Here is a 14,190-nt window from a genome sequence, read left to right as displayed (position 1 = left end):
CATGCCTCCTGATGGTGCCCTCATGCCTCCTGATGGTGCCCTCATGCCTCCTGATGGTGCCCTCATGCCTCCTGATGGTGCCCTCATGCCTCCTGATGGTGCCCTCATGCCTCCTGATGGTGCCCTCATGCCTACTGACTGTGCCCTCATGCCTCTGACTGTGCCCTCATGCCTCCTGCCTGTGCCCTCATGCCTCCTGCCTGTGCCCTCATGCCTCCTGCCTGTGCCCTCATGCCTCCTGCCTGTGCCCTCATGCCTCCTGTCTGTGCCCTCATGCCTCCTGTCTGTGCCCTCATGCCTCCTGTCTGTGCCCTCATGCCTCCTGTCTGTGCCCTCATGCCTCCTGTCTGTGCCCTCATGCCTCCTGTCTGTGCCCTCATGCCTCCTATCTGTGCCCTCATGCCTCCTATCTGTGCCCTTATGACTCCTATCTGTGCCCATCTGAAAGAGACACGTTAGTGATAGATTCCTTACCTTAGAATATCCCCAGGCGTCAGACTGGATCCGGAAATTTTTGCGTAGCAATACCCCTGCGCGTCGGTAGGCGTCGTCCGCGGCTCCGTCGTCGGCGTCATTAGCGCCGGAATGACGTCGTCGGAGTACTTAGACGCCGCCCATGCGCGCTGACGTCAGTTCTTCTTTTTTCCGCGCCAGCTAGCGCAGATCCGGAGAAGCTCTACCCCTAGTCATTTTTTGACTAAACTTTTTGATCTTTTCGATCATTTCTTTCTTGAGTCTTCGACTCTATCGGTGCCGGTAGGGATGCCCGGGTTCAAGCCCTGTTCGAGTGCAACCGACTGATGTCGGTCACGGACCCCCATCGCCGGTGCCTGAAGTGCTTAGGCCTTGACCACGACGACTGCACCTGCTCCGACTGCCGGGCCCTGACGTCGAAGGCTAGGCGGGAGCGGTCCCGCAAGCGGCTCGAGCTCCGGCAGTCGGCCCCGCGCCATTCCAGGTCCCGGTCCCACGGGAGGTCGAGGGACCGGTCGCGGGGTCGGAGTCCCCGCAGCTCCGGGAGTGGACATCGGTCGTCGGGATCCAAGTCCTCAGGTAAGAGGCATGAGAGGTCGGAGCGGCATCATCGCTCCTCCGACCCACCCGACGCTTGCACGATGCGGCCGGGGGTTCGGGTGACACCGCCCAAGCGGCTCCGAGAGAGTCGCAAGCGTCGCCGCCTGCCCCACACCCTCGGGTCCCTGGGCACGGCGTGACGCCGGAGGAGGTCGAGCGGTACCTCATGGCCATGAAGTCCCTCCCTCCTCAGCCGGGTCCCGCGGCGCCTCCAGGCCCAGCGGTTCCGGCTGGAGGCCCTAGCGGGTCGGGTGCTTCGGTCCCGGCGCCGCAGGACCTCGCCGGATCCGCTTCCGGATCCGGGTCGTCGCCGGTCGACCTCACCGGCGCCGGCCCCGAGGGTGTCGCCCCCGGCTCCCATTGTGGGCGCCATCCCCAATCCTCCCTTCGGTCCGACTCTGGCGCCGGAACGGCGCCGTTGGGCGCCGCTTCCGACGGCTTTTGGAGATTTCTATTTCCATGAGGAGGTCCAGTCTGTTGACCCTGGGTTCCAGGAGACTGGTGACGGAGGTGATTGGGAGGGGTCTGAGGACCCTCTGGCACAGGAGTGTCAGTCTCAAGAGGACTGGACATATGATCTTGGGGAGGCCAGTGGTATTGACACCTCGCCAGACACTGGATTTGTCTCCCCTCCCACCGTGGCTACGGAGGAGGGGGCTGCTTACAGCGTAGTGTTGACGAGGGCGGCCAATGCCTTGGGCCTTGAGCTCCCCGTCGCGGCCGTGAGGACTAACCTCCTCACTGAGGTTCTTAAACCGCAGGCAAGCTCCAGTGAGCCTCTCCTGCCGTTTAATGAAGCCTTATGTGACGTTCTGGTGGGCACTTGGTCCAAGCCCGCCACAGGTCCGCCTGTGGATAGGAACGTGGCCAGATGCTACCGCTCCGGGCGACCCTTGCTTTTTGTCCACCCATCCCACCCCCGAGAGCCTGGTTATCCAGGCCTCCACTTCCCAAACCGCATTCCCGACGGCCCCGCCCGATCGGGAATCCAAGAGATATGAACAGTTCGGAAAGAAGGTGTTCTCGTCCCTGAGTTTGGGTCTGCGGTCTGTCAATACCGCGTGTCTCTTGGGCCGTTACACCCACACCCTGTGGGACACGGTTGCGGACGTGCTGCCACAATGCCCGGAGGAGGTCCGGGCTAAACTCGCCCAAGCCCTTGTGGAGGGTCGAGATGCGGCACGATACTCTATCCGGTGTGGACTGGATACCACGGACTCACTGGGCAGGGCGATGGCAACGACGGTGGCGGTTAGACGCCACGCCTGGTTGAGGTCCGCCAATTTTTCGGCCGATGTCCAGGCCTCTCTTCTGGACATGCCGTTCGATGGCCGTCGCCTTTTTGGCGACAAGGCAGACCATGCGCTGGAGCGCTTTAAGGACTCCAGGGCTACGGCCAAGTCCTTAGGCCTCTCGGCCACGCGCCAGCAATCGGGTGCCTTTTGCTCCTTTCGTGGCCACGGAAGGGGTGTCCCCACACGTGCTGCCAGCCACGCACCGCAGAATGCCCAGCAGCGCGGTGGCGGCCGTGGAAACCGCCGTGGCGGCGGCGGTCGGGGTCAGCGGCGAGGCCAGTCCACTCCTCCCTCCGCAGCATCTGCCTCAAAACCTTCCGAGTTTTCAGGCCCATGTTACGCCTGTGGGAGGCAGGGTTCGCCATCACCACTCCCACTGGCGCACTGTCACATCGGACAGGTGGGTGCTGCAAATCGTCCGTAAGGGCTACTCCCTCCCCTTCGAGGCGGCCCCTCCAGCCATGCCACCGCAATTCCACCGCGTGTCGGGGGATCACTTGCAACTCCTGCAAGGGGAAGTCACGGCCCTCTTGGCCAAGGGGGCCATCGAGCGCGTTCCTGGGCCAGAAGTACGGTGTGGTTGTTACTCCCACTACTTTCTGGTGCCCAAGAAGGGCAAAGGGGGCCTGCGCCCTATCTTGGACCTGCGGAACGTCAACGGCTTCCTCCGACCAGAGAAGTTCAAGATGCTGACTTTGGTTCAGGTCTTAGCTGCCCTGGACCCCGGAGACTGGATGGTAGCGTTGGACTTGCAGGACGCTTATTTTCACATCCCCGTCCTGCCGGCCCAACGGCGTTACCCGCGGTTCACGGTAGGCCACGAGCACTTTCAGTTTACTGTGCTCCCCTTCGGCCTTACCAGCGCCCCACGGGTGTTCACGAAACTGATGGCGGTGGTCGCAGCTCATCTGCGCAGGTTAGGGGTGTCAGTCTTCCCCTACCTCGACGACTGGTTGTTGAAGGCGGGCTCGCCCCAGACAGTCGTCAGCCACCTCCAGACTACGGCCGACCTCCTGCACTTGCTGGGGTTCTCCATCAATGTGCCGAAGTCGCACCTGTGTCCCTCTCAGAAGCTCCTCTTCATCGGAGCGGTTCTAGACTCAGCGCAGTTTCGGGTTTACCCTCCCGAACAGCGGGTTCGGGATATTCAGGCTCTGATTCCAATCTTCCAGCCTTTATCCCGAGTCTCGGTCAGGTTGACGCTGCGGCTTCTGGGACTGATGGCCTCCTGCATCCTGCTGGTGCATCACGCCAGGTGGCGGATGCGGGCTCTGCAGTGGGACCTGAAATTTCAGTGGGCCCAGCATCAGGGCCACTTGTCTGATCTCGGAGGGCACTGCGAGACAGTTGCAGTGGTGGCTCATGGACCGCGATTGGGTCAGTGGCAGATCACTCTCCCTACCCCACCCGGAGCATGTAGTTGTGACGGACGCGTCCCTCCAGGGCTGGGGTGGCCACATGGGAGAGGCGGAGATCAGAGGACTCTGGTCTCCGGCGGAGGCCCGGCTCCACATCAACCTGTTGGAGTTGCGGGCGATCCGTCTAGCACTGAAGGCCTTCCTCCCCTCTGTCCGGGGGAGTGTAGTGCAGGTGTTCACGGACAACACCACCGCCATGTGGTACTGCAACAAACAGGGCGGGGTGGGGTCGTGGACCCTATGCCAGGAGGCTCTGCGCCTCTGGCAGTGGCTGGAACGTCAGGGCGTGACTCTGGTGGTTCAACACCTGGCAGGTTCTCTGAATGCCAGGGCGGACGAACTCAGCCGTCGGTGCATGATGGATCACGAATGGCGTCTGAGCTCGGACGTGGCGCAAGGCCTCTTTCCGCAGTGGGGAGAGCCTTGGTTAGATCTATTCGCCACCGAAGAGAACGCGCAATGTCATCAGTTTTGCGCGTTGGAATTTCCAAGGTGGCACTCGCTCGGAGACGCTTTTCGTCGCGAGTGGAGTTGCGGTCTGTTGTACGCCTTTCCGCCTATACCACTTCTGCCCAGAGTGCTGAAGAAGATCAGGCGCGACCGGGCCCAGGTTATACTTGTGGCTCCGGACTGGGCACGAAGATACTGGTATCCCGAGCTACTCAGCATGTCAGTCGATCCCCCGATTCGTCTGCCTCTTCGGGAGGACCTTCTGTCGCAGCAGCAGGGGACGGTCCTCCACCCGAACCTGTCCAGTCTCCACCTACAAGCTTGGAGATTGAGCGGCGACAGTTGAGGCCATTTGACTTGCCTCCCGAAGTCTGTAATGTCATTCTGGCAGTCAGGCGTCCCTCCACAAAGTCGGTATACGCCTGCAGGTGGAACAGATTTGTGGCATGGTGCACAGCAAAGGCTGTGGACCCACTCTCTGCCCCCTTTTCTGAGGTTCTCCTCTTTCTTCTTTCTCTTGCCCAGCAGGGCTCTGCTCTGGGCACTGTCAAGGGCTACATTTCTGTCCTTTCTGCCTTCTTAAGGCTACCTGATCAGCCTTCTCTGTTCAAGTCCCCTATTGTAAATAGATTTCTTAAGGCCATCACACACACATTTCCTCCTGTTCAGTGTGTGATGCCTCAGTGGGACTTGAACCTGGTTCTTACTTTTCTGATGTGCGCTCCTTTTGAACCACTTCACAACTGTCCTCTCCGCCTTCTTACTCTGAAGACAGCATTCCTGGTTGCCATCACCTCTGCCAGGAGAGTGAGTGAGCTCCAGGCCCTTTCTTGTACTCCACCTTTCCTTTCTGTCCATCCGGACAAGGTTGTGTTGCGTCCTAAAACATCTTTCCTGCCCAAGGTTGTCTCAGCCTTCCACATCGGGCAGTCCATCACATTGCCTACCTTCTTCCCGCCTCCGCATCCCTCTAAAGAGGAAGAGCGGCTCCACCGTCTGGACCCAAAACGTGCGCTCTCATTCTACTTGGATCGCACACGCCAGTTCCGGGTGGATGACCAACTCTTTGTTGGTTACGTGGGCGCTAAGAAGGGGACAGCTGTGCACAAGCGGACCATCTCCCAGTGGATCATCTTGTGTATCCAGGCGTGTTACTCCATGGCTAAGAAGGAGCCCCCTGTTGGATTAAGGGCTCATTCCACTCGGGCCACGGCGACTACTACTGCCCTTGGCCGGGGAGTGCCCTTGCAGGACATTTGCCAGGCAGCTACGTGGGCCTCGCTACACACGTTCGCAAGACACTACTGCCTCGACAGTCAAGTCCGGAGGGATGGCTTCTTTGGCCTTTCCGTTCTCCAGGACTTTCTGGTGTTATCTTGGTCCGCAGACCCACCACCGGGGTTGGTATTGCTGGGGTATCTATTCTAAGGTAAGGAATCTATCACTAACGTGTCTCTTTCAGATGCACAAGTTACTACTTGTGTAACGATATATCTGTAAGAGACATTAGTTAGTGATAGATTCCTTACCGATCCTCCCCGTTCTGCGAACCAATATCTAGGGTTAAGGTCATCCCCTTTCAGGGCCCTAGTTTCTTGGCACCAGTGTTGGTTCTATCATGGCTCTGCGTATCTGGCGCGGAAAAGCTGTGTATCAGAACTGACGTCAGCGCGCATGGGCGGCGTCTAAGTACTCCGACGACGTCATTCCGGCGCTGCGGACGACGCCTACCGACGCGCAGGGGTATTGCTACGCAAACATTTCCGGATCCAGTCTGACGCCTGGGGATATTCTAAGGTAAGGAATCTATCACTAACTAATGTCTCTTACAGATATATTGTTACACAAGTAGTAACTTGTGCTTATGCCTCCTATCTGTGCCCTTCTGCCTCCTTCCTGTGCCTTCATGCCTCCTGTCTGTTCTCCCATGCTCCTGACCGAGTCCTCATGCCTCCTCCATGCCACTCCCCTGAGGAGGCTGCGAAGCGCTTTGAATGGAAGGGTGGGACGGTACTCTCTATAATGCAGAAATGCGAAAGCAGCATTCCAGAAATTGTAAAAAAAATTAAGAAGCATATTACACTGATTAACGATTGGAGAGGTGCACATTTTTAGCTTCATTTAAGTTCGATAGAGACAAAAAGCAGATACCTAAAACAACTGCAGGATATGATTGAGAGCCGGGTTTTAGTATTCAAATTCGGAAATGAAAAGTGCAACTTCAACCGAGATCATGAAAAATTAGCTTCCAGACGTCATCCCGGTATTACCCTTATTGTCTATCAGTCAGCGTCCTAAACTGTGTGCTTGGTGAACATCTTTTCGTGGCGCCCCTGACAAGTTTTGATGGCGCACTGGGGTGCCAAGGCGCACAGATTGGGAACCACTGGGCTAGACAATGTCTCTACCAGATACTTTGTTACCGAAAGTAAGTAACTCGTACTTCAAAGGCACACCCAACCCCAGCACATATATTTAACATGCACGCATTGCACAGCACCATATCCTTCCTGTACTGTCCCACTCAGCGTACACACACACACCCAGCGCATGCATTCAACATGCACGCACTGCACAGTGCTGCATTATCCCTGTATTGTACCCCTTGCCAGGCACATATACACCCAGCACAGATACACCACTCATGCGGTGCCCAGCACTGTACATCATACTGATTTAGACCAAGGGGTAACTTAAGCACACAACAGCGGAACTTTGAGTGAGTGAGCCTATAGGCCTCATTCCAGTGACGCAGGTTAAAATTACCTGTTCACTGCTACTAAGCACAACACGTAATGCTTCTACCAGGGTGCTCGTGCCATTTAAATCCTGGTAAAAGTAGTAACCTTTCACCACTACGAGAGTAGCGCTTTGAACGCCCATCCCGGTCCATTAAAACTGAAATCCGTGAGACAACCCTATGTCATGGCTCGCACACATGATCCGTGTGTGCATGTGACTGCAAAAATCAGCATTAGGGATCCACACATAAGTACAGTTGGTGCACGTCCATTACCATGCAGAGGACTTTTCTGTCCCAATACCTCATTTATGGGGTTGTGGTGCACATTTGGAAATAGATGTCTTACTATTGTAGCTGGCACCTTTTTGTGGCTGCATAACCTCAGCCATGTGTACTGATACAAATTATCCGGGTCTTTCTAATGTAAAGGGATGTTTCTTTTACCATGATGAATTTCCAGTAGGATCAAATATGCATCAGAAAATATGTTAATAAATGTAACTAACATCTCCTAACTTCACAGTACCCACTCGATGAAGGAAACTGTTGACTTTTTTTTTTTTCTTCCTTCTTAAGGGCATGCCTTTCTCTGTGTATGGAAATGCAATGCTTCCTCCTGTAGCCCAAATGGCTGATGGTACTGGAGGCCCCATCTTCAATGGACCTCATGCTGCGGATCCATCCTGGAACTCACTAATCAAGATGGTTTCTAACTCCACAGATAATAATGGCCCCCAGGCGGTAAGTAGCATGCAAAGCTTGAGGGAAAGTGTTGGCATCTACATCATTATGCAGATGTGTTTTTAATTTGAGTGACAGGCCAGCATCTCTCAACTTAATGTGCACATCACCATTGTTGGACACTGTTCACAATAGATGAAGATGTTTGGAATTTCTGATTCAATTTGGAAATTGCTGGTAAGGTGTTCAAATCTGATTTTTAATATTCTCGATTTCATTTATAAATAAATTGCATTTCTCTTGTAGTTTTAAATCCTCTTGGTAAACTCAAAAGGGTTGATTGGCTACTGTATACAAACAATGAGAAACCCAGGCATATGTACAATTTTTATATATATGATTCTTTAAAGCAAGAGAACATACTGATGGGAGAAGCTTTCTGTCACAGGAATCATATAAGAGAACAGATTTTATCCATTTGTTGTAATAATTTATTTGCTAATAAGTAACAAAAGAATAATTATTGATTCAATAACGCTACCACCAATATTTTATCATTCACAAAGGATGGATTCTGTGATGTACATAAAATCCCAGTTCTTTGTCATGTGGAATGAAAACAGCCAACGCGCGTTTGGTCACCACCTTGACTTCCTCAAGGCTGTGGAGATAAGCTTAAATACAATTGTAGGCACATGTATGAAATATTATATAACCACAGTATATCTCCTTACATTGGAACAGAGAAATAGTGTGAATGAAGTAACCATCTCACGAGCAAAAGATGATGAAAAAGAACACCACCCAGAGCAGAAGAAACACTCAATCTGAAGACACCCAAGACTGAGAGCAACATATCTGCACACAGCCACACAATTGTGCAGCGTTGTTCGCCGTGATAAATATGATCGTATAGTAGATCTCTACATAGTAAGAACACGTGAGAAAAGAAAGCAAACAAAAACCCAAACCCGGTGTGTATCCAGAGAGGGTTCTAACCTTAGATCGTGTTGACAGCGAGCCCATCAGAAAACTTGGCCCTGGCTCTGAAATCCCGAGATACGTAAAATCCTTGTTCCTCACTCAAAACTTTTTAGAGGCAGACTGTAATTATGAGACGGTATAGTCTGCTGGTTAATACCCGTTATGGTGTGCACATGATAAATAAAACTTAATTTTCAAATCTTAGGTTATGTTCATATCTGAAAGGAGCTCACTTGTGATATGATAGGAACATAACCTAAGATTTGAAAATTACGTTTTTTTTTTGTGGCTGTGTGCTGCTATGTTTCGCTCACTGTTGGGTGTCTTAAGATTGGGTGTTTCTCTCATTCTTGCCTTTCGCCACCCGCACTCCTTCCACTTCTGCTTTTCGCTGCTTTCGTGGCCAAGGAAGGGGTTCCAAAACACTTTTGTTTCGGAGCCACAAGCCTGTGCAGCAGCAGTCTCAGCGCAGCAGCGAACGTGGGACCCACCGAGGTGGGTCAAGGGGCCAGAGGGCGGGTCAGTCCACCACCTCCCCTGCCGCCACTGCCTCCATACCTTCCTAGTCCGGTGTTTCAGGCTCACCAAATGTCAGTGGGCAGCAGGATTTGCCATTAGCTCCCCCACTGGCGCACCATCACTTCGGACAGGTGGATTTTTACAAATAGTCCGATTGGGCTACATACTCCCCTTCGAGATTACCCCTCTAGCCATGCCATCTCAGTACCACCGCATGTCGGGGGGATCACTTGGTACTTCTCCACGAGGAAGTTGCAGCCCTCTTGGCCAAGGCATTCCGACGCCAGAAGTAGCTCGTGGTTGTTACTCCCACTAATTCCTGGTTCCAAAGAAGGACAAGGTGCTTAGACCTTCAGAACGTCAATCGCTTCCTCCGGAAGGAGAAGTTCAAGATGCTCACACTTTCTCAGGTCTTGTCTGCCCTAGACCCGCAAGACTGGATGGTAGCGTTGGACTTGCAGGATGCTTTTTTTCATATCCCTGGCCCACCGGCGTTACCTGTGGTTCACGGTAGGCCACGAGCACTTTCAGGTCACTGTGCTCCCTTTCGGCTTTACCAGCGCCCCTTGGATGTTCACGAAAGTGATGGCGGTGGTCGCAGCTCATCTGCGCTGATCAGGGGTGTAGGAAGGTAGATCCCCGACTATGGTTGCCCCCAACTTTTTGCCTGGTGTTTTGCTGGTTTTCTGACTTAGTTGACCTGGGGCCCTGCTATTCAGGACCCCAGGCCCACTGCTCTCTTTGTAAAATGGATTCCATGTACCTTAGGTACATATCTAATTGGATACTGAGTCACCTTATCAGTCCCTGTACAGTGTACCTTAGTTACCCAGGGCATAGGTGTACCCAGGGCCTACCAGGGGCTGCAGCATGTATTATGCCACCCCTGGCTGGCCATCCAAATCTGACACAACTGGCTGCTTGACAGCTGGGGCAAGGTGGTGTAATCACCCTTTGCTTTAGATATAGTATTCCTATATCTAAACCTAAATGGGCACACAGATCTCCTATCAGTCACTCCTATGGCAGGCCTTGACAATCCTGAAGGCAGAGTGCTTGGAATCGTGTGAGATGGTGCTCTGGCATGAGCTGAGCCTGTCTGAGGCTTTCGGGATCTATCCCTTAGCCGTTTCCATGATATCGCATACCATATACTCTTAAGTGCATTATAATCCTCGTGGTTATATGCCAACTCTGGTATCGCTTTATCAAAACATGTCGAGTAAGGTGTCATACGAATTGGAATACTAACCCCTCGCCAATTCTGGCGACGGGGTTAGCATTCCACCCTCCTAGAGGGACACGACATGTTGGTAACCTGTAACCCCGGTTAAAGTCAGACAGAGCCTTAGCTCCACAAAATGGATGCTGCCACCGAGACACAAGTCTGCCCTCCTGTTGCTGGGAGTCCTCCCAGCGCAGGAGGCAAGGACAAAGGGTTTCCTGTCAGGGGCGGTGCCAGCACCGTCCCAGACAGGATTTTGTGTATCCTAGGTAGGCAGGGCTTTAGAGGAAGGTGACTGCAAGTGGCACCCCGGTGCTCACTGTGCATAGGCCGGCTTGAACCAGTTCCAGGGGCACACCAGACCCTGGGCTGTGGAAAAGCCCGCCAAAGGAGAGGGGTGTAACCACCCCCCTCCTAGTCCCACCCATAGGGCAGGACTTAGTCGCGTGACAGCCCCCTTTTTCAGGATAAAGGTAGGAGCAGGCCCCCTTCCAAATTAGATCAATCTTTGAATCCTGAACCGACCTTCTACACGAAGAACTCAAGACTCTTCTCAAGATTTCTCCCTTGTGACTAAGGAGTAGTCACCCTGCAGCAGCAGGCACCAACCAAGCATCGCGGTTTGTTGCCAGTCTCTCCTTCGGATCAAGACTGCTCCAGCACGACGAGAACCGGCTTCCCTGGCACCTCTGACCTCAACCTACATCATCAGCCCAGCTGTGATCCGTGGGTGCGACGAGACCTCGATGGACCGGCCATCTTCAGAACTGCACGACACTTGTCCAGCACGACCACCGAGTGACCCTCGACCGAGTGCTTTGGGGTAAGAGAAGCCCCGACCCTGAGCAGCTCCAGCACCGAAGTACAGCCCCCTTGCATCCACGAGATCTGCGTGGGGCCCTTCTGCTCTTTGCTGCTCACCGCGTTGTCCAGGTCACTTGCCCGTTGGCTAGTGGCCCTTTTACGACGCTTCACGACGACAAACACTGCTGGTCTGGTTGCTCCAGACTGGCCCTTGCTCCCCTCCAACAGAGGAGCACCCCGTACCCTCCTGGTCCACTCCAGACTCCATTTTAGGTCCACCGCGTGGGCTTGAATTTGCCAAGACTTGTTGCCCCAATCCTGGGTCCAGGACGTCGACAGCAAGTACCTTCGTGGGACAGCTCGCACCTCCATCCTGGTCGCCGACAACGCCTCCTGGTCCGAGAGACTGCAGAGCCCAGCAGCGCCCACTCACCTGGTCGAGGTGACTTCGTCCGGTGCCATCCTGGTGCCCACCTAAATCACTGGCTAGTGATTCAGAACTTGGTCCCCTCTGCTTACAGGTCTTCTTCTTCCCTGATCCAGGCTTGGATCACCACGAACTTCTTCACTGGCCGCCTGCCAGCAACTTCTTTCTTCATGCTCCTGGTTCTTCAACGAGGGTTTCCGACGCAACTTGAACCCTATGCAGCCGCAGCCCCTGCGCTAGGTAAACTGAGTACTCCGGTGCTCCAGCATAGTCCAACACCCTAAGTGTTCGGATCCACTCTTGTTTTCGACCCACCTAGTCGGGTTCGCCCGAGAACAGTAACTTTGTCTTTACTAGCCTCCATAGACTTTTTCCCGCCTTACGCGTGAGAGTTCCCACTCTGCACACGACGTCCACAGGCCTCCTGCTCCTAATCTAAGTGTTTAGTATTGTAGGCCTAGCGATTCCAAAGTCTGAGAATAGTTACTTACCTGCTAGTAATTCGCATTCCACTTCTTGTGTATATGGTTTTTCGTGCCCCTCGGGCATTTGTGTAAATTGTGCGACTTTCAGTAATTCTTCAAGAGTTTTGTTGTGTGCTTAGCTCCCTGTCTCATAAAGAGCCAGGGTAGTCTTGTTATAAATAAATATACTTTATTTTTAATAACAACTTGTGTGGTGTCCTTTCACTTGGTGTTCAAGGGGTAATGTGATGGTAAAACAGCTGGCTTAACACGCCCTCTAGAGTCTTAGCCTTAGACTGCTCGTATCCATGCTACTAGGATAGCTGGTCTATAAGGTTGACTTACAACCAATCATCAATAAGGGTTGTCTGCACTGATACATAGTGATCACTAGAATAGTGAGCACTGCATATCAGGCCAACTTCTCACATTGGTGAGCAGCGGTTGGGATTTGAGCTTGCTGTTGTTTTACCACACATATCCTAAGAATATCATTTGAAAGATCACATAAGTACTAAGGTACATATAACTTAGCTTAGAATACTCTGAGTTCTACTGAACCAGCTGTTGTAGCTCCTAGGGCCTAGCACACCCTAAACTACAACTCTAGCAAGGGAATAGTAGGTAAACATATAGTGTAGGTAAGTGCACCACTTACACCTCACTAGAAAAGCATGTCTACCCATGGAGAGTCTTCAGAGACTCCCCTTGTGGTTATTGACCCTCCACAGGTCATCTCAAGATATGCAGCTCTCAGTTTCCAGGAGATGAGACAAGTGTGTACCTCCAGGAAACTGAAACAGGGGTCTAACCCCACCATTCCCTTTCTGATAGGTCTCTTAGAGACTTATGATGCTAGGAAAGCATCCCAGGCAGATGGGAATATGCCAGCCTTAGAGGGTACTCGTGGTGATCCAGACCTCCTTGACACTGAAAATGCAGTTGGGGAGGAGGATCTAGAGGAACTCTCTGGGGATGAGGCAGACAGGCCTGAACTAGTCAGCAGACTCACTAGGGCCAACTTAGACCTGCTTGGGAAAGGAGCTGGGGCCCCCCCAGTACTGACCCTAATCAGGCCTAACATTGGAGTTAGGAGAGATAGATCTCCTTCTAGGGATTCTAATAGATCTCTGCACCCTAATGCCTCTTCTCAGAGAAGGAACTCTCCCCAGAGGAGATGGACTTCCCCTCAGAGAATAGAGCATGAAGCAAGAATGAGACAGGCTACTCTGAGGATTGAAAGGGAAGAACTTGCCCTGGCCAAAGAGAAGCTTGCCTTTGCTAGAGAGCAGCAGATGAGTGGGGTAGTTCCCACTGGTGGCAGCAATCTCCCAAGAGATAGAGAGAAGGGTTTAGATACTAAACACCTGACAAAGATAGTGCCCCCTTTAAACAAGGGGATGACATCCAGAAATGGATGGCTGCTTTGGAGAGGGCCTGCACTGTGCAGTGCATTCCCCAGAGTCAGTGGGCAGCTATACTGTGGCTCTCCTTTGATGGCAAAGGTAGAGATAAGCTCCTCACTACTAGAGTTGAGGATGCTAACAATTACCAGGTCCTGAAAAATGCACTGGTTGATGGGTTTGGCTTAACCACTGAGCAGTACAGGTTGCTGTTCAGAGACACCCAGAAAACTCAGTCTCAGGACTGGTCTGACTTTGTTGATTGTGCCACTAAGGCTTTGGAAGGCTGGCTACTGGGTAGCAAGGTTACTGACTTCACAGGATTGTATAATCTTATTATGAGAGAGCAAGTCTTAAATAATTGTCAGAACCAGTTATTACACCAGCACCTGGTAGACTCTGATCTGACCTCTCCACAAGAATTGGGTAAGAGGGCAGACAAATGGGTCAGAACCAGGATTAGGCCCAAGAACCAAGGTGGTGACCAGAAAAAGGAATCAACCAAGCCTCAAGAGAAGAGTGGGAATAAATCTACAGATCAAACCACATCAGGGCCCCAAAAATCCTCTGAGGGGGGTGGGTCCCAGAATCCTTCTAATAACCAGAAGAAACCTTATTGTTATCCCTGTAAACAGGTGGGTCATTTGAAAACTGACAGCAGTTGCCCAAAGAACAACAATAAGGAGAACATACCCCCAAGTAA

At 52.7% G+C, this 14,190-nt stretch overlaps 1 protein-coding gene across 14 annotated transcripts in view; it reads left to right on the top strand.

Annotated features, from left to right (window-relative positions):
• ANKRD17 (ankyrin repeat domain 17) overlaps positions 1–14,190 on the top strand; it is a 1,381,421-nt gene that overhangs the window by 1,354,709 nt on the left and 12,522 nt on the right. For all 14 annotated transcript variants that reach the window (XM_078676026.1, XM_078676025.1, XM_078676019.1 and 11 more), the window contains one exon: positions 7,557–7,721. In XM_078676026.1, coding sequence (XP_078532152.1) covers positions 7,557–7,721 — 165 coding nt within the window. The remainder of the gene's footprint in view (positions 1–7,556; positions 7,722–14,190) is intronic.

This window comes from Lissotriton helveticus, chromosome 2_1 (assembly GCF_964261635.1).
Source record: "Lissotriton helveticus chromosome 2_1, aLisHel1.1, whole genome shotgun sequence".
In the NCBI taxonomy this organism is placed as follows: Eukaryota; Metazoa; Chordata; class Amphibia; order Caudata; family Salamandridae; genus Lissotriton; species Lissotriton helveticus.
The sequence above is the reverse complement of the archived record's forward strand: the minus strand, read 5'-3'. Positions and strand labels throughout refer to the sequence as shown.